Source organism: Tamandua tetradactyla, chromosome 1 (genome assembly GCF_023851605.1).
Source record: "Tamandua tetradactyla isolate mTamTet1 chromosome 1, mTamTet1.pri, whole genome shotgun sequence".
NCBI classification, from domain to species: domain Eukaryota; kingdom Metazoa; phylum Chordata; class Mammalia; order Pilosa; family Myrmecophagidae; genus Tamandua; species Tamandua tetradactyla.
Genome location: NC_135327.1, coordinates 234266480 through 234285755, shown reverse-complemented (window position 1 = coordinate 234285755; position 19276 = coordinate 234266480). Strand labels below are relative to the sequence as shown.

General features: G+C 44.2%; 1 protein-coding gene across 4 annotated transcripts in view; it reads right to left on the bottom strand.

The window, feature by feature from the left end:
• Window positions 1-19276, bottom strand: part of ITGA8 (integrin subunit alpha 8) — a 184166-nt gene that overhangs the window by 46373 nt on the left and 118517 nt on the right. For all 4 annotated transcript variants that reach the window (XM_077155080.1, XM_077155091.1, XM_077155095.1 and 1 more), the window contains 6 exons: window positions 19022-19176; window positions 17647-17784; window positions 17111-17178; window positions 15648-15795; window positions 6718-6810; window positions 3437-3516 (listed from right to left, as the gene is read on the bottom strand). In XM_077155080.1, coding sequence (XP_077011195.1) covers window positions 3437-3516; window positions 6718-6810; window positions 15648-15795; window positions 17111-17178; window positions 17647-17784; window positions 19022-19176 — 682 coding nt within the window. The remainder of the gene's footprint in view (window positions 1-3436; window positions 3517-6717; window positions 6811-15647; window positions 15796-17110; window positions 17179-17646; window positions 17785-19021; window positions 19177-19276) is intronic.

The following is a 19276-nucleotide window of genomic DNA, read 5'->3' as shown; positions in this document are numbered from 1 at the left end:
GGGCATGTTCTCACTAGCTTTTGAAGCCTCCCAAATACGGGAGCTGAAAAGGATATGATAAAATTCTGCTTTCAAAGAAAGAGACAAAATTGTTTCCACAATCCTTTTTAAAAGTCCTGGCTGAGTGTGTCCACTGATAAGGCAATTTAAACTGCAAACACACGCAGACGACACAGCCAGCCAAAGGCCAGGCTCCTCTCCTGCAGTGAGGCTCTCTGGGAAGCTTGTGACTGAGCCCAGGGGGACCTGGTCACCACAGGCTGAACCCCAGGTCCCAGCCCATGGTGTTTTCATCACCTCTGGGGGCGAGTGGTCCCCTCAAAAGGGTCTTCTCTTTAAAGGCAGGCTTCCTAACCACTAAGAAGGAATTAAGTAAGTCTACTGTGGCAGACTTTATGGTTCTAGATACATTATGGGTAACTTTAGTTTGGAAACTTAAACATAATTGTTTCACAGATCAACCAGGCTTTGCTCTGTTTCTAGTTCACTACTATTTTGCAGCAGTGGAAATCAGAATTCCGGTTAAAAGGGTTTCCTTTTGGTTACTGCATATTTCTACTGTATTTCACTATTCACAACCCCTGAAAACGTAAATAGATGTCCAACTTTGAAATCATCTTGTAACTTGAGAGTGACACAAGATGCAGAGGCTGCACTGAAACGCAGCCAAGCACAGACAGACTCGGCATTTGGATATCCTTCCCAGTCACTTTCCTCCCGGGGTGAGACACCTGGTAAGGAAAGAGCCAGGCTTGATCTACAGCTTTGAGGCTCCCTGACCTCCTTCCTGGGGAACCCCTGCCTTAACATCACAGCTGCACTCAAAGAAGCCCTGGGTCCCAATGGGACAGCAAGCCATTTAAGTGTCTGTGCTGGTTCTATGCAAGGGTTATGAATTTCCTGTGTGCCCACATCCTGAGTCATATGCCAAGAAAAACATGCTTTTCACGTAATGCCCTGATGCTATTTTCTTTTTCCCTACTGCTTTTTTATTTTCTAACATTTCTCTCTCCTCTCTGTGGTGGTAGAAACAGTAAGTGTTGGGTCCACCATTACCAAGGAAGTGGGTTCAAGGAGCATCACAAGGACATACCTTAGGGCCACCCGGCAGGGGGTCTGCCATCGGGACCGCCCTGTCGGGGAGTCCGCTGTTGGGACTGCCCTGTCAGGGGTCTGCTGTCGGGGCTGCCTCCACCCAGGCAGGACAGCATGGGTGTCTGTCGGGCCAGGGCGTGGTGCCCCTGACTCAAGCATGTGGTGACACGAACATCTCATTTTTACCCACTGATAAAGTCCACTTCTCTTTGGGATAATTCCCATGGAAAAGAACATTAAACGTGGGTAATGGTGGTCAGTACATACCCGTAAGTGTTTAAACTTTAGAGAACTTGGTTGAATTTGTTGTTGTTTTAAACTCATTTAAACTGAATGCAAACTATTCATCTAAACACTTATTTACATCTTTGGGATTTGCCAGCAAAGCACGTAGGTAAATTTTCAGCTCTCAAATATCTTCTATAAAAACAATATTCTTTAAATATTCTCAAATACTGCTACCTTTATAATGTATGTTTTTGAAATGTGATGCTTTGTAAATGTTCTTACAGGCTCTCAGGGTCTTTCTGCATTTTTGTATTTTTCAGAAAAATATTAAAATGGTCTTGAGTTTCTATAGCACGTAAAGATAAATTATAATCTGGTGCATTCATTCAGATGTGGGGGAATGTTAAAAACAAGAGTGACCGTTTCCATTTCCCTCAAATTCAGCACCACCAAATTCACTATTTAAATGATGACCCACGGGCAGTTCTGGGAGGCTTTTTGTTGAGCTACAGCTGCCTCTGTTCTCTTACCTCCACAAACAGGGCTACCTGGAGTGGAGGAAACACAAACGAGTTTATTTTGCATCTTTGGCCAGGCTGTGCATTTCCTAAGAGGTGTGGCTTCCCCAGAGGACTGGAGTCCCAGGCCTGTGGAGACAAGTCACAGAGCAGGATGGCAAGAAAAGGAACTTCAGGGGAAACTTAGAGATATAAGTAGAATATTTCCAAAATGAAGATGTTTAGGTCTTCCTAAACCTTGTGTGAAATATATAGTTATGTAGATACAAAGAAGTGATTTAAAGAGCTTGTAATAAAATGAAGGAATATTATAGAAAATTTTATGGCATCTGTTTCCCATCAGTAATTAGGATAAAATAAAACTTGTCTAAAATTCAGCAGGAGTGATGTCAAACTCAAGAAAAATGGATTAAGGTTAAAAAAAAAAAAAAAGGACACTATAGGTAATTTAGAAAACTGTCCTCTGTAGAAATCTATCATAGAATTTAGGGAGGTGGTTGTGACATAGGTCACAGATGTTAAGTAGGTGCAGTTCTTCCTAGAAAAGTTTTAAAAATCTACATTTTTAGGATTTTATATATTTTTTAAAAATCCCAAATAATTGGGATTAGCAAATTGGAGTAACTATTAAAAAGTAATCTATGCACAATGTGATCATTCTAAACATTACAGCACTCTGATGACATTTCCTCTTGCAGGATTTTAAGGTAATTCTGTAGAGATCGGCCACATCACATGCCAGTATTTGAGAACCAAATTGTTGATACTGACTTAATTCCCCTTTTCAAAGTTTGTACAAGGCCCACGCTCTCCCACAAATTATAAGTAACTACGAAGGCATATGTGCCATCATATCTGTATTTTTCAATCTTTTTAAACTGAAACCCACAAAAATATAGCCATCTTGCAGTGTGTCTCAGTACACATACTTCCACATAACTTGAAGGAACATTTTGTGACTGGTCCTCTGATACAGTGTATCCTTTTGATACATCAGGTTGATGCCACTATGAGCTACTGGCCTGAACTACAGCCCTGGCCTGCCTGCCCCTCTGCTTTCTTCCTCAGGAAGGATTGTTTCCAGATACCGAAGAGCACCAGAGTGGAGGGGAGAAGTTCACGCACAGCTGGTCCTGACCAGCGCCGGAGTGGCTGTGGTGGCTGCAGAAGGTCTGCGCCCCACGCAGGGCCATCTCCAGCCACCCTGCCTCCCTGTCACTCTCACACCAGAGGGGATTCTCAATCTGCTTTTGCAGGGGTTTAGCATGAAGGGTCAGCTGCACCCAGCTGAGAGGACAGGGCTGGGGGGGCCTGGGAGGGAGAGCGTGGACAAGCAGGCGAGGGGGTGGGAGCGTCCAGGACTGATGTTTACTGCCCTATAGCTTGGCCTAAATAATACAGTCTCTTTTTCCAAACCAAAAGTATTGAGAAAAAATGAAATAATAATTGAGAAAAGCAAAGGAAGAATAGGTTGGAGAGCTTGGGTTCTAATTTCAGAAGAGCTTTTAAGATGAATCTTTACTACTGGCCTCCTTAACACTGAGTGCTGAAGCTAATTTAGGCATATGAAGTTACTTAGTGATGAAAGGTCTAACCTTCTGATTTGGAGATCGAAGTTAATGCTCACATTTGTATTTTCAAGACGTGGAACTGCAAATCGGAGACCCAGAGAATACTGGAAAAATAAGGAAAAAATCACATGAACAGAAAGTTATTACCTGGAAGAAACCTATACACAGGATAAAAGTCTTTTGTTTGCAAATCATCCCTACACAATCCCCACCCTGAACCACTGTAATTGTCCTCACTGCATCTACCTTGGGCAGCTGAGAGGAAGCCATGGTTTAAACCCTACAGCCCAGACAATTCGAGCCACAATATATTTCTGAATCCCTCTTTCCAATTGCGCTGTATTGCCTTCTCTTGATACCTTTATTTTTTGCACAAAGATGAACATATTCTTCCCTCATCTTTGGAAGCCCCTCAGCACTTTCCTGCTTTTATTACTTGAAGAACTCCTACTCATGCTTCAAAGCCCAGGTTCATCTGACCCCCAGGCAAGGGCAGGCAGCACAGTGTGCTCTCTGACTCTCTGTTTCCCTCTTCACTATTCCCCCCACTCTCAACCTAGGATATTGCTAATTTTGAATTTCTAATGAGGAGGGTGGTATGTTTTCATCTTTATATTGTCAGTCTAGCTGAGCTCCAAGCATATAGGCAGGATGCAACAGAAACTGTTGGAAGAGAGATGCCCTAAACACCCGCAGCCACAGCCTGTCCACTCCCAGTACTGAAACCTCCCCTTGTGTGGAGCCTTCCTAGAGTCAGTCCTTACACAGACACTCAGCATGGGGTGAGGAAACAGCAGGCAAGACGATTTCACATCAGTGCAAGAACGTGTGTGCTCCTGCTAGCAGCAAATACCTGTTCCCCGGACCCGAGGGGAAGAGCCTGTGCTGAGCCATCAATTTTTTGTTATCCTGCTTGAGAGATTGTGAAGGTTTTTATAACTCTTTTGGCATATAAATATTTTATATCACTACAGCTATTATTTTAAAAATAAACTTAAAAATCTTAAAGTAAAACTTCTGAACACCATTTTGCTCAGTTTTAAAATAGAAAGTCATTTGAAAACCATGTTTTTGAAATATGGGGCAGGATAAGAAATGCACATATTTGCACAGTGCACACATAAACACAAATTTATGATGTGCTTTAATATTTTGATTTGCTTTTACATTTGGAGTTTTACCACAATCCATTGATTGTATTCCTTTTAAAGTACAAAATGAAGAATTAAATAAATCAAAGTATTTTATAACAAAACAGAATGCAATAAAATTTGACGAGCTTAAAGACATTAAAGAGTGAGATAAGGGGACTATTGGGTTTCTTCTACTCTGGAACTCAGAGATAAATGAATGCCAATGATTTACTTCCTCGATTTGCTGGGCCGTGGGTTGGCATTTTTACGCAAACGTACCCGTGTCATGGCACTGCCACGTCTGCCACTCTGGATGCCACCCGCTCACAGTTTTGTTCCAAGATTATCCTCAGGTGCTGATCTGACACGATCTCTGGTCTGGTTTAACATCCTTTTAATACTGAAAAAGGAGCCATGCCTGGTCCCTACAGATGCCAGCTCTGTCGGTCTCAGTTCATTTCTCCTCATTTTAAATTAGGGGGTTGGATTTTCCTTAAAACAGCTCAGACAGCTTAGTCCATCATTCATGGCTCCACTTTTAAAACTAATTTTTAATTTGAGAGTTGACTCCTTTCACACAGCTCTCTCCATTGCTAACACGTTGAGTTAGTGGGGTGTGTGTGTGTGTCTGTGAAATCTCATCTGTTATTTGAGTTTTTTTTAATTAGAGAAGTTGTGAGTTTTTTTAATTAGAAAAGTTGTGGGTTTACAGACCAATCATGTGCACAGTCCACCCTGTTCGCAGCACTGTGCAGGGCATTTGTCAGGGCTCCTCACCATTGTGCCCCTGAGGCAGTCCTTGGCTCTGTGCTGCGCAGGCCCAGGGACTTCTAAAAAATTTCTCTAGTGACATACATACAGCCTGAACTTTCCCATCGAACCACTTTCAAATATATAATTAAGTGTTTCAGTTTTTATCCAGGTAATTTTCACAATTGTGCCAACCAACAGATGTGGGTGTTGGTGAGGTCTGGCCTGAGTCCTGTGTGACTTTAAGCAACTAACTCTGAGCCTCAGTTCCCTCATCCATAAAGTAGGGGAGAGACCTGATCTGTAGGGCTGTTGCGGACATTAAACGAGATGACACACAGAAATGGGTCTATGATGCAGCTGGCCACCTATAGGCGGGAGCTGACAAAAGTCTGCTACAGGAGCTTACCTTTCCCCCAAATCACTAGTTTCTTTGCTCTGAGAAGTGAGTTTACTAGACTGGAGTCTGGCACTTTTTGAATATCCCAAACCAAGGGTTAAGAGTTTATTATGGTGTAAAAAAAAAGTGAGAATGTTATTCTAGCACATATACCTGAAGTATGAGCTTGGACTAGGTATTATGCAAAAAAAAGTTTCAAATGCTCAATTAAGGACATGAACATTGTATCACAAGGTGTACCTGCAGCAGGACTTCTAAGCCCGGTTAAATGGGAGTGCCTGCTGAATGCAGCAGGACAATGGAGGGTGTCCGGCAGTGACCCCAGCTTTCAAAAAGGCCTCCGTGGTCACGCCTTGGCACGTACTTTGGGAAATGTTCTAATAAAGCCAATGCAATGAAGACCTTTCATTAAGTTCTTTTCAAACAGGCCATTTCATTGATAATCACATAAATACACAATTTTAAATAGAAGAATATGTATGTTTAATTTATGAAAGATTTAATTATGTGGTATTTTCAGAGTTTAGAATTTTTCTTCTGATTTGACTTCATAAAATTATTTTCATTGTGATATTTGCTACAAGAAGCTACTAGTTGTATAATTAAAATTGTAATTGCATAAAATGAATTTATTATCCCAAAGTAAGCCTTAATGGAAACTTCCTAAACTTGGAGAAAAATCAAACAGCTCCTTACTCTTTCAAAAGCAAGTTCACAGATGGCTATTAATCTTTGCCTCTTCCTTGCTACAAATGGTTTTCTGCTATTCTTCATATATGATGAATGAAAAATATAGGCCTTGTAAAATGGATTCAAACATCATATTATGGTAATTTTTTCTATATGAAAACACTGTGAATGTATTCATATGGGAGGTATTTATGGAAATATTATTTAATTGTCTTTGCTAAGACCTTTGATTTAGTTACATCACTTCTTTGTGAATTCAGACGCCTAACAGTGGGAGAACTGGTGCCTGTGCTGCCCGGGCACATGGCAGCCCTCCGCCTGCTGCCCCTTACATTCGCTCCGGCCGCCATGGGGTTCCCGAGGTCACAGGCCACCGTCCTGGTCCCGTTATCCACCCGGTGCTCGCAGCTCAGAGGCTGCAGTCCCTGCAGGGAAGAGAAATGGGCTGCGGTACTCGCGTCACCCCCGGGCGGTATCTGCGCCCAGGATCCAGCACGCCATTCCCCAAAGAAGGGAAACTCGGGAGGAAAAGACACGGTTAGGCACAGGGAGAAACGTGCAAATCGTCACACGTACCTCCTGCGCGTCACCGAGGAAGCAAGTGCTTGAAAAGGATTTCTACGAGCATTTCAGGAGTTACTTGTTCTAATGTAATGTTAAATAGCACACAAAGGGGACAAAAAATATAAAATGGCCAAACACTGAGATGTGGCAAATGACGAGGGTTGTCATAGCCCCAAGGCCGCTGGCAGGGTCACTGCGGACACAGATGCCCACAGGCCGGGGACCCCTTCTGAGCTGGCACAATTCCAGCTTCGCTGCTGCCCGTGGCCTGCCCTCCCCCACAGCCTGTGTGATTAGTCTTTAAAAACCAAGTTTGAGATGGGGCTCCACAGGTTATGCAGACCCAAGCGCACCAAGCCCACCCGGCATCGTCGCGGCAGCCTGGAGCCAGGCTTGGGGTCACCCGAGTGTCCACTCGGCCCCTGCGCCCCTTCTGAGGCTGACCTGCACCCACCACTGCCCACAGGGGCCGGGGGGTCTCTATGTGTGGCAGCCTCACACTGAGGTCTGTAAGGAAATAATGTGAGTCCTGGAGCAAAAGCTTCGGAAAGGACCCTCCTTTCCTCTCCACTTCATTAACAGAACAGCCACAAACCAAACAAGCCCGAGAAGTCTCTGCGAAGAATCCCAGGCTTTGGGAATCTGCACTGCGGGGCCAAGGGCCTCTGTTCTGTTCTATCCCCAGTGCCTGCAACACCCTGGGGCTGGGGGGCACTCGTCCTCTTCCCCCAAAGACGGGCCTGGGGGGAGACCACAAAGGCAGGGCTAACGACAAAGCCTTCCTCTCCCCCTCCTCTCCTCTTCCTCCCCGTGAGGCCCTCCTCTCTTCCTCCTCCCTTTCCCGGTAACATCCTCCCTCCTCCTCCCTTTTGCCCTCCTCCCCTCCCTCCTCTTCCCTTCCCCCCTCCTCCCCTCCCTCCTCCTCCCCTCCCTCCTCCCCTCCCCCCTCCTCCCTTTTGCCCTCCTCCCCTCCCCCCCTCCTCCCTTCCCACCTACTCCCCTCCCCCCTCCTCCTCTCCCCGGTAACATCCTCCCCTCCTCCTCCTCTCTCCCCTCCTCCCCTCCTCTCCTCCCCCTTGCTCACAGGCAGGGCCATGCAGGAAAGGTCCCTGGGCTAAACTGAGGACTGAGCCAGGCACTGAGTCCAGGCAGCCCCAGTCAACACGGAGAAACGAAGAGCATCTGTCCTGAAGAAGCTGAGAGACATGTTCAAAAGCTGCTGATTTTCTTTGTCTCCAAGATAGGTTTTAGTATCATGTTCTTAACTGTGTGTCCCTAACCCACATTGTGCAGAAACACTGTGGTGGGGATCACGGCATAACCATGAAAACAGAAAAGAACCAGGGTTAAACTTTCAGAAGCGCCCACGTGTGCTGTGACTTGGTCCTATGATAAAGATTTTTTTCTTGTGAGGTAGCACTTCACATACGCTTTCCTCAGCCCTCTAGAAATAGCTTTTTGGCATCTGTCAAAGCTCTTTTCTACCCGCCCCCCAAGCCTGCAGTCCCTTTTCTTTTTTTAACCTTTACTTCCCCTCTCCGAGTGGGAGAAACAATGGCTGCTTTTCTGGGACATTTTCCTCACGGTCCCAGGACCAGCACTCAGGCTCTTAGGCCCACCCCCTCCAGCGCCCGCCGTCCTCATGAGGCACCGTCACAAGGGCTCACAGGACATGCTGGTAAACATCCGGATAGGAGAGACCCCTGGTGAGGAAGGAGGACATGCACAGGCTTAAGCAGAGCCGGGATGACTCTCGCTTCTGCTGCAACACAGCTGTGCTGCCCTGTGCAACATGACCTGATTCTCTTTATCTGGGAATGCGGACAGTGAGAGCAGTTCCTCTGAATGACAGTATGAAGGCTGAGTAAATGAAACACCTGCAAGAGCTCAAAGGAGTAGCCAGGCCCTAGCTGCTTGATAATTGTAACTATCTCATTACCAAGCTGGGGGCCATCCAGGGGTCCATGGGGTGGGGGGCATCTGGGTCCTTAGGCCTAGAGGGCATGGAGGGGTCCATGGGTTGGGGGGCTTCCAGGGGTCCAGGGCTGGGGACTTGGGGTCACTCGTATGGTTGCACGGCTCTGCCAGCCCCCTGGACTGCTCCCTGCTGCTCCCACTCAGGCGTTGCCCAGTAAAGGAATGTGGGGGGCGGGGGTGTAGAAATAAGGAAATGTAGGACAGAGACATGGATCAGGCAGCAGCCTCCTTCCCAAGCATCCTCACATCCCTACCCTCAGGGGTGGCCGTGGCTGCCCTAAATGACTCCTGGGCCAGGCACAGGGGGCACAGGGTGGAGTGGCAGGTGTCTGGCCCACAGCCCTGAGTGACCTCTGGTGAGTCTGGCCCTGCCCAAGGCCCCCCAGCCTTTGCACCCCCCCAGCCACCCTGGTGCCGAGAAGCCTGGGAACCCAAATCCCACAGAACTTGCAAGCTTGATAAAATAATTGTATTAGGTATAAGTTTTCAGGTGGTTTCTTACAGAGGAATTCTTCTTACAGAAGAATATCTAATAATTTTTCAGTGAGAACTTGGACTTTCTGCACCACAGGGAGGCTGGAGGTGTAGGGGGCAGGAGGACCCCCAAGTCCAAGGAGATGGGAAGACGCCACGCTTGGGGTCTCGGTGTGAAAGCACTGACTCCAAAGTGTAACTGACGTTTGCTTTCCGTCAGGCGAGACTCTGAGTTTTCAAAGGGCTTGAAAAGGTCTCTTCATTCTTTAGTATCTAGATGAACCAACCGGTTGGCAAATGTTTTTCTTGGCACCAGCTGGATGAAGATGTGGGCTCTGGCGTGGAGAGAGCAGAGCCAGTGCCCGCGCAGCGCTGCCTGCATCTCTGCTGTCTCCCAGGCTGCCTTGGGCATTGGCTGGGTCCTGGTGGCCACGGGCCTGGCTCTCCACACCTGCCCCTCATTTCAGAAATCAGTTTCCCCCTGTTCATCCTGGGACTCCTTCATTAGGTCTCCTTTTTCTCTTATGCTCTAAACAACTTTCCTTACTGCTCTGACTGCATTATACAAGCTCAAAGGTACGAGGTCTTTATTCTTAGAAAAACTTAGGAGTGAGGTCACTGAGGGGCACAGAAAGACTGGTCAAAGTGGTCAGAGCCTATATTTTCTAAAGAGGGATGTTTTCAGCCAAAGAAAAACAAAATTTACAATGAGATAACCCCTAATACTTTTCCCCTTGAGAGAAAATTAAAAAAAAACTTTAACTGAATATAAATAAAAAGATTTAAAAACAAAGAAGAAATTAAAATGTGGGTTAGTCATATAAAATTCACAGCCTGAGCTAACACTGGGCCCAGGGGAAACTGATGGTGGAAAATAGCAATGAGGCCCTCTGGCATCGAGGTGCGGCAGGCTGGGGGCCATGCGGCCATGAACTGCACCCGGTGATAGAAGGAACTGACTCAGAGCTGGCAGGTGTGCCAGGGTGGAAGCTGGGAATTGAAATACAAATACCAGTGAGGCCCTGGGAGATTTTTACTATAACATGCTTGACCTTCATTTTATATTTGTTTATGTGTCAGTTGCATCTAATTTCAGGATGGAGTAAAAATGAATTCAAATACATTGACATACTGCATTTTGCTCTTTCAAATAAAACAGAATCTGTGGAAGCCTCTACCTTGCCATTAATAGCAACAAGTAGGCACCAGACATTCACTACGCAGATATTCATCAGTTCTAGTTTGTACATTTCTTCACAGAAACTTCATGATTTTATATGATTATCAAGAGATGTGATTGTTACTCATCTAGCTTATTTTTATAAAAACTGAGAAGATAATTCAACTAAAACATAACCCTTGAGTCTAGAGGTGCGAGTAGAATTTTATGTCCCCCAGGTTTTCACAAGGCCAATTTGAAGGTGTGCGCACCACACAAGTCTCCTCCCTGTAGAGGATTTACCTTCCACTAAACTGCTTGTCGTCAGCACCCAGTGGTTCCGCGGAGAGCGTGAGACAGTTAGCACAGCACAGGGACAGACGTCAACTATGAGACTTGGCCCGGTCAGTCTACACGCTCCTGAAACCAGGGATTCTCGTTTATTCTGTAAGGTGCTTACATTGCGTTCCCGACCCTGCACTGCAGCTGTCACCACACTGTTCTGCCCTGCGCCCCGCATCCTGCTCCACGTCCATCCCACAGATACGAAGCTTTAGACGACTGAAGGAAGTTAACTTCCAAAGTAACCCTCTAGAGATGTTTACATGCCACGAAAGCAGCAGGAGATCACTGAGCATATCACAGTGCAGACAGATACAGCCCAGCCTAATGACCAAATTAAAACACCAAGGAGACACAGACTCTGGAGCAACTAATCAAAGATGTTCATACAACTCTACTCAACAAAATCAATGGATAGCTAGTGACATAAATGAGATCAAGAAGGCACTAGAAGAGCCTAACGAGGAATCTGAAAGAATCAATAGAAAAATAACAGCTATCACAGCGATGAAAGATACTGAAAACCAAATAAGAAATATACTAGAAACATACAACAGCAGATTTAAAGAGGCAGAAGAAAGAATAAGTGAATAGAGGATAGGGCAACTTATTTGAATGCACAAAAGAGCAAATGGCAAAAAAAGATGGAAAAATTTGAATTGGATATCTGGGACATAATGGACAAAACAAAACACACAATTATAAGAATTACTGGTGTCCCCAAAGGAGAAGAGAAGGGTAAAAGGTAGAATTGAGGATATAATAAGGGAAAACTTCCCAACCCTTCTAAAGGACATAAATATGTAAGTCAAAGAAGCTCAGCAGACTCCAAATAGTATAAATCCAAATAGGCCTTCCCCAAGACAAATACTAATCAGTCTGTCAAATGTTGAAGAAATGCAGAAAATCCTGAAAGTGGCAAGAGAAAAACAATCTAATACAAACAAGGGAAACAATATAAGATTGAGTTCAGACTACTCAACTAGCACCCTGGAGGCGAGAAGGCAGTGGTATGATATATTCAAGATCCTGAAAGAGAAAGATTTCCAGCCAAGAATTCTGTACCCAGCCAAATTGCCCTTCAAAACTGAGGGATAGATTAAAAATTTCAAAGACAAACAAATACCAAAACAATTTGTCATCAAGAGACCAGCCCTATAAGAAATACTAAAAGGATTTCTGCTGGCTGAAAAGACAAAAAAAAGACAGGAGAGAGAGAGGTCTGGATGAGGTCACAGAATTGAAGAATACCAGTAAGGGTAACTTAAAGGATAAAAAGAGAAAGAGGGAAAAGAATATATAGATCTGACAAATAAAATCCAAAGGATAAGATGGTGGATTCAAGAAATATCTTTACAGTAATATCTTTGAATGTTAATGGACTAAACTTACTAATTAAAATATATAGATTGGCAGAATGGATTAAGAAATATAATCCAGCTATATGATGCTTACAAGAGAGTCATCTTCAGACACAAGGATACAAATAGATTGAAAATGAAAGGATGCAAAAAAGATGTTCCATGCAAGCTGTAACTAAAAGGATTAGCTATATTAATATTGGACAAAAGAGACTTTAAATATAAAGATATCATAAGAGACTAAGAAGGACACTATATATTAATAAAAGGGACAATTCACCGAGAAGAAACAACAATCATAAATTTTCATGCTCCCAATCAGAGAGGTCCAAATTACATGAGGCAAACATTGGCAAAACTGAAGGGAACAAAAGATATTTCAACAACAATAGTAGGAGACTTTAATACACCACTTTCCTCTATTGATAGAATAACCAGCCAGAGGATCAGCGAGGAAATAGAGAACTTCAACTATTTGATAAAAGAATTAGACCTAGCAGACATATATAGATTGTTATATCCCAAAACACCAGGATGGACGTTCTTCTCTAGTGCTCATGGAACATTCTCCAGGACAGATCATATGCTGGAGCATAAAAGGGAGCTTTGTAAATTTTCAAAAATTGAAATTGTTCAAGGCACGTTCTCTGATCACAATGGAATTAGCTGGAAATCAATCATAGTCAAAGAATTAGAACTTTCATAAATATATGGAGATTAAATAACACACACTTAAACAACCAGTAGGTCAAAGAAGAAATTGGTAGAGAAATCAGTAGTTATCTGGAAATGACTGAAAATGAGAATACAACATATCAGAACTTATGGAATGTGGCAAAGGCTGTGCTGGAAGGGAAATTTATTGCCCTAAATGCCTATATTTTCAAAAGAAGAAAGAGCAAAAATCGAGGAATTAACTGCTCACCTGGGGAACTTGAGAAAGAAGAGAAAACTAACTTCAAAGCAAATAGAAAAAGAGAAATAACAAAGATTAAAGCAGATTTAAATGAATGGGAGAACAAAAGATCAATAGAAAGAATCAATAAAACCAAAAGTTAGTTGAGAAAATCAATAAAATCGATGGACCACTAGCAAGACTGACAAACAAAAAAAGAGAGAAGATGCAAATAAACAAAATCAGAAATGAGAGGGGGGTCAATACCACAGACCCTGAAGAAATAAAAGAAATCATAAGAGGATACTGTGAACAACTATATGTCACTAAACTAGACAACTTAGATGAAATGGACAAATTCCTGGAAACACATGAACCAGCTACACTGACTCAAGAAGAAAAAGAAGAAAAACCAATCACATGTAAAGAGACTCAATTAATCATCAAAAATTTTACTACAAAGAAAGAGCAGGGCTAAATGACTTCACAGGGGAATTTTATCAAACATTCCAAAAAAACTAACAACAACCCTGCTCAAACTCTTCCCCCAAAAACTGAGGAAAAAGGAATACTACCTAACTCATTTTATGAAGCTAATATCATTTTAATACCAAAACTGGGTAAAGATGCTATGAAGAAGGAAAACTATAGGCCAATCTCCCTAATGAATATAGCTGCAAAAATTCTCAACAAAATACCAGCAAATTGACTCCAACAACATGTTAAAAGAATTTTACACCATGACCAAGAAGGATTTATACCAAGAATGCAAGGATGGTTCAACACAAGTAAACCAGTTAATGTAATATAATACATTAACAAATCGAAAGGGAAAAAAATCACATGATCACGTCAATTGATCCCAAAAAAGTATTCAACAAAATCCAACATCCTTTTCTGGTCAAAACACTTCAAAAGGTAGGAATCAAAGGTAACTTCTTCAATATGATAAAGGACATATATGACAAACCCATAGCCAGCATCATACTCATGGAGAAAAATTCAGAGCTTTTCCCTTAAGATCGGGAATGAGACAAGGATGCCCTCTGTCACCACTATTATTCAGCATTGTACTAGATGTTCTAGCCAGAGCAATCAGGCTGGAAAAAGAAATAAAAGGCATGAAAATTGGAAAGGAAGAAATAAAACTTTCATTATTTACAGATGACATGATACTATACTTGGAAAATCCTGAGAAATCTACAACAAAGTTACTTGAGCTAATAAAATTCTGCAAGGTGGCAGGATATAAGATTAACATGCAAAAATCAGTATGTTTCTATACACAAGCAATAACTGACTGAGAAGTCAATTAAGGAAAAATTTCCATTCAAAATAGCAACTAAAAGAATCAAGTACCTAGGAATGAACTTAACTAGGGATGTACAGGATGCGAACACAGAAAACTACATAACATTGTTAAAAGAAATCAAAGAACATCTAAATAGGTGGGAAGACATTCCCTGCTCATGGAAAGGAAGGCTAAATATAGTTAAGATATTCAACATGGTACCAATCAAAATTCCAACAAACTACTTTGAAGACTTGGAAAAGCTATTTACCAAATTCATCTGGAAAGGAAAGAGACCCCAAATAGCTAAAAGCACCCTAAAAAAAGAAGAATGAAGAGGGAGAATGAACACTTTCTGATTTTAAAACTTTTATAAAGCCATAGTGGTCAAAACAGCATGGTATTGGCAAAAGACAGAAGTACTGACCAATGGAATCAAATCAAGAGCACAGAAACAGAACACCAAATCTATGGTCAACTGATCTTCAACAAGGCCTCCAAATTCACTGAACTGGGACAAAATATTCTTTTCAATAATTGGGCATGGGACAGCTAGATGTAAGACATTTACAATGGTTTTCCAGAATCAGTGATTACAGTGGGACCTGAAGAAATGGCAAGTGGGAGGAGGAGTGCTCTGATAAAGCAATAGCATTGGTATCAACTTCATCAATAGGGGCCTTCAGGGATCGCAAGGAGGAGACATGGCTTTTCCTGGTCACAACCCTGCAAAGGTAGACTCAGAAGGAAGAATAGTAGGCGTGTTTCCTTGCTGGAGCCTGCTGGCCTCCTCTCAGCACTCAGCAAGGATGGAATGGGATCTCTGCCATGAGTGACAGTGAAAACCGGATCTCCTGTGACCTGCTTGACACTCAAGGGAGCTCAGAAGAAGGGGTGGGAAGCCAGTGAGGGAAGGGCATGAGCCTGGGAACACAGCTCAGCAAGCCCTTTGGTGGATGTTTGCTCTCAGCCAGTTTTCTTTTCTTTCCTGCTTCAGCCATCAATCTTTGGTCAGATCATTTTTCCACTTTGGCAAAGAAAGATGCTTAAGCACATTATCATGATTAACTGACTAAGGTACCATTTTGTTTTCTTTTACTTAGGATGATCCTTGCAGCTAAGATGACGCTACTTGATATTTCTTTGCCTCCAAAATTATACCTAGCTCTCTACTACTTTAAATAACTTGCCAGCATTACCTTACTGCTGTGTTCAATCCCAACATAATCCGCCTCTTCTGGGACCGTGACAAAGAGCTCTGCTTCGTAGGCTCCTTCTCCATCGTTTCTTGCATTTATTATGAGCATAAGGTGATTTTCATCTCCTATAATTACCTGATGTTTATCTCTAAAAATGAAGTTAAAACCACTGTTAGGTATTATATGCCTTAGGCTTCACGGAAGCTCTGTTTAGGGCTTATCTGGAGAAGAGGGGTGGGAAATGAGAGACTAGGAGCAAGCGGGAATCATTTGGGGGGAGGGGGTCAGCACCCCATCTCAGGGGGAGGGAGTCAGCACCCCATTCTGGGGGAGAAGGGTCAGCATTCCATCTCAGAGGGAGGGGTCAGCACCCCATCTTGGAGGGGAAGTGTCAGAACCCTTTCTTGGGGGAGAGGGGCAGGAACGCCCAGGTCTGCACCAGTGACCATTTACAACCAACTCCCCCTAAAAAAGTATTGATTTGTACCATTTGCCAATTGCCTTGGTACAAATCCTTCCAATGTGGTTGGTTTCAAGCTACCAACTTATTTAACAACCCATGAACAAAGTTCCTGAAAAGTTAACCAGTGGACCACAAACCAGTAAGAGGCAGCTCCAGAAAACATCCATTAGGAAGAAAATTGAAGAGAAGTATTAGGGGGGATATGAAATGAAAAGTGGACTATTAGTGGGAAATAAAATAATAAAATCTTAGCTGATATTCAGAGGATTTTCAGTATCCTGACAAAATTTAATTCACTTCAAACTCCAAATTGAAATAACATTCGGAAATGCCTGTTCCCCTTCTGACCCCTACTCAAGGCTATTGTTTTGGATACTTGCTAGAACTATGAAGTTTGTTGATGTGCTGAGAGGTTACAAACGGACTGCAGACCCCGTGTGCATCCACTCCACGTACATCCACCCCATGTGTGACCACCCTGCGTGCATCCATCTGGGCCCCATTTCGTTCAGTAACACACCAGAGCAGCTGCCGTGCCGGGCAGGGCTTCTCCCCACAGCCTTGGATTCTCGTTCAACTTTGTGACACCCTCTGCTTTCCTCCATAAGGGACCATTTACAATTTTCCAGCAAATTAAATCTGATTTTGTTTTGACAATTTTAAGGACACTTTGGGATTCCTGGAGACAGTCCTGGGGTGCTGCAAAGTCTGTCTGACCAAGATGGAACCAGCCCGTGTGTGTTCTCTGCTGCATGATGGAGGTGCATAAATTCACCTGACACCAGATATGTGAGTTTGTTTCTAAGTCAAGCAAAATTGTCAACCTTTCTGTAAGATTAAATGGCCCAGGCAAAATCATAGGTGTGTCACCTGCCCCCAGGGACAAAGGGCTCAGGGCAGGCCATGCTCAAGAACCTCAAGCAGAGTGCTTTCGGAGGCAGCTGGGAGTGGGTGCCTTCTGCAGAAAGGCTCTAAATAAGTCTTGTTTATTTAGACTTACGGTCTTGCCGACAGCTTCAAGTCGGGGATGCACATATTGTCCTCTCCGCAGTCCACCAGGATGTGAGCCTGTGTCATGCAAAACATGCATCAGGAATGCCTTGGAAAACCCAAATCACATCCTCTTCTTGAAAATAATGAATGATTCCCAAGTCAGACCCAAGCTCTCATTTTGCTGTATGTGACTCTACCCGGCACCACCCAGGGATTGCCAGATGCACGGAAAGCTCAGGTCCAATTCATTCTCCAATGTCTGTACAGATGTGGCTCTGGCAGTGTTTTTAGAATTACAGGCTACCTTGCTTTGACTATGACCACATTTTGAACAAATTAAATCTTGGTTGCATAAGAGGAAGGGCTTCCAAAAAAGCACAAGTGATATAGTGTTTCAGGAAATATGACAGAAAAGGTTGCCAACTGTTAAATTTTGTGCACAGGAATGAAAACAAAGAGGACTGGCCTTGGTCTCCAGGTCACAGGCCAGCTCAAGGAGGAGCACTGGGACCCTGGGGATGGCTGGGGACCACTGGGACGCACCTGCTCACTAACCCCACTTTCACGGTAGTGGTTCAGAATGGGTCTCACTGCCAGGCCCCCTTTAAAGGTGGACTCATCCAAACTGTAGTTCAGATGAATGTTGATTGGAGATAATTTATCTCGGAACTCAGTTTCATCCTAGGGAAAACAATCACAAACACAAGTATGTCTCCATGAAATAACTGTAAGATGGTGACAGTGAGATGCAAGCCTTGCCTGGCTTTAGGCAGCAGATGGGTGTGCAGTGGCAGCACTTAGCACCCAGAGGCTGTCTTTGGATGGCTCACACAGACCTGCATAGTGCATAGCCAAATGCTATGCTTGTAATCAAGCGGGGCCCAAAGCACCGTGAGTCCTTCTGCCTCAGGGTGGAAGCCTCCTTCTGTCTTTCCTCTTCCACCACCTCTTCACACCAACTTGCACGGACTTCAGGACTCTTCCTGCACATCTGCGGGTAGCCTCAGAAAAGGTGCAGCATCCTGATGGTGAGAGCCAGAGCACCTGAGACCAGGCTGTGCTATGGCCCCATCAGCTGGGAGCCAGGAGAGGCTGGGATGGCAGCACCAGGCACCTACTACACTTGCCACACACCTGCCACACTTGCCATGCACCTGCCACAACTGCCACACACCTGCCACAACTGCCACACACACCATGCACCTGCCACATATCTGCCACACCTGCCACGTGCCTGTGACATGCCTGCCACATCTGCCACATACCTACCACACCTGCCATACCTGCCATGAACCTGCCAAATCTGCCATAAGCCTAGCACACCAGTCACGTACCTGTCACACCTGCCACCCCTGCCATACACCGGCCACACCTGCCACGCCCTGTCACAGTCGAGTCTACTCTAGAGCATCTGCACTTGGCCTTCCCTAGGCTTGGTTTCCCTCACCAGGGGCTGGAAATGAGGAGCAGTGACACCAACCTAACAGCTGGCAAGAGAAATGGAAAACTGCCTTACAAACATGTTGGCTTTCTAATGTTGTATTAGGTTTTGGAGTCTTTATAACCTAAATATTAGCACTACAAGTTTTTGTGTGTTGTCTCTAACATGCATGTTGATGAAATCTAATAAAACCAATTCACATAGAATAAAAATTAAAATAAACTGTACTTAATTTTTATTTTTTGGGGGGTGAGGCAGTTAGAAATAGAAACCACCTGACAGTGTGATTATCGAGATAGTTTTCAAGACAAAAAGAAGCCTTGCAAGTTCACAGCAGCATGTATTAGGGTATTTGGAGTGAGCATGGAGAAGAGAGTATGCAGCTTCAAAATAAAGTTTCCTCCTGTAAGAAGGAAGGGGCAGCCGGACCCATGTGGACAATGGGATGGTGAAACGCAGACGCCTGACCAGCCTTACCCGGAGATAAACCACGAAGTGCCGGCACTGCAGAGACCTCTGGCCCTTCAGCACGAGAGGGAAGACGAGGTGGGGCTGCTGGCTTCCCAGGAAGAGTGAGCGCCGCACAGCCCCCTTTGGCCTTAGCGAGTCCAGGTGCATCTCGGCAGTCAGGGCTGGGTGTGGGGAAGGAGGCAAGTGGTCAGTGCAGCCTCCGGAGCCGCCAGCTGCTGCCTAACTGCTTATGCCGGAAATGCTTTGTCATGTGGGGACAAA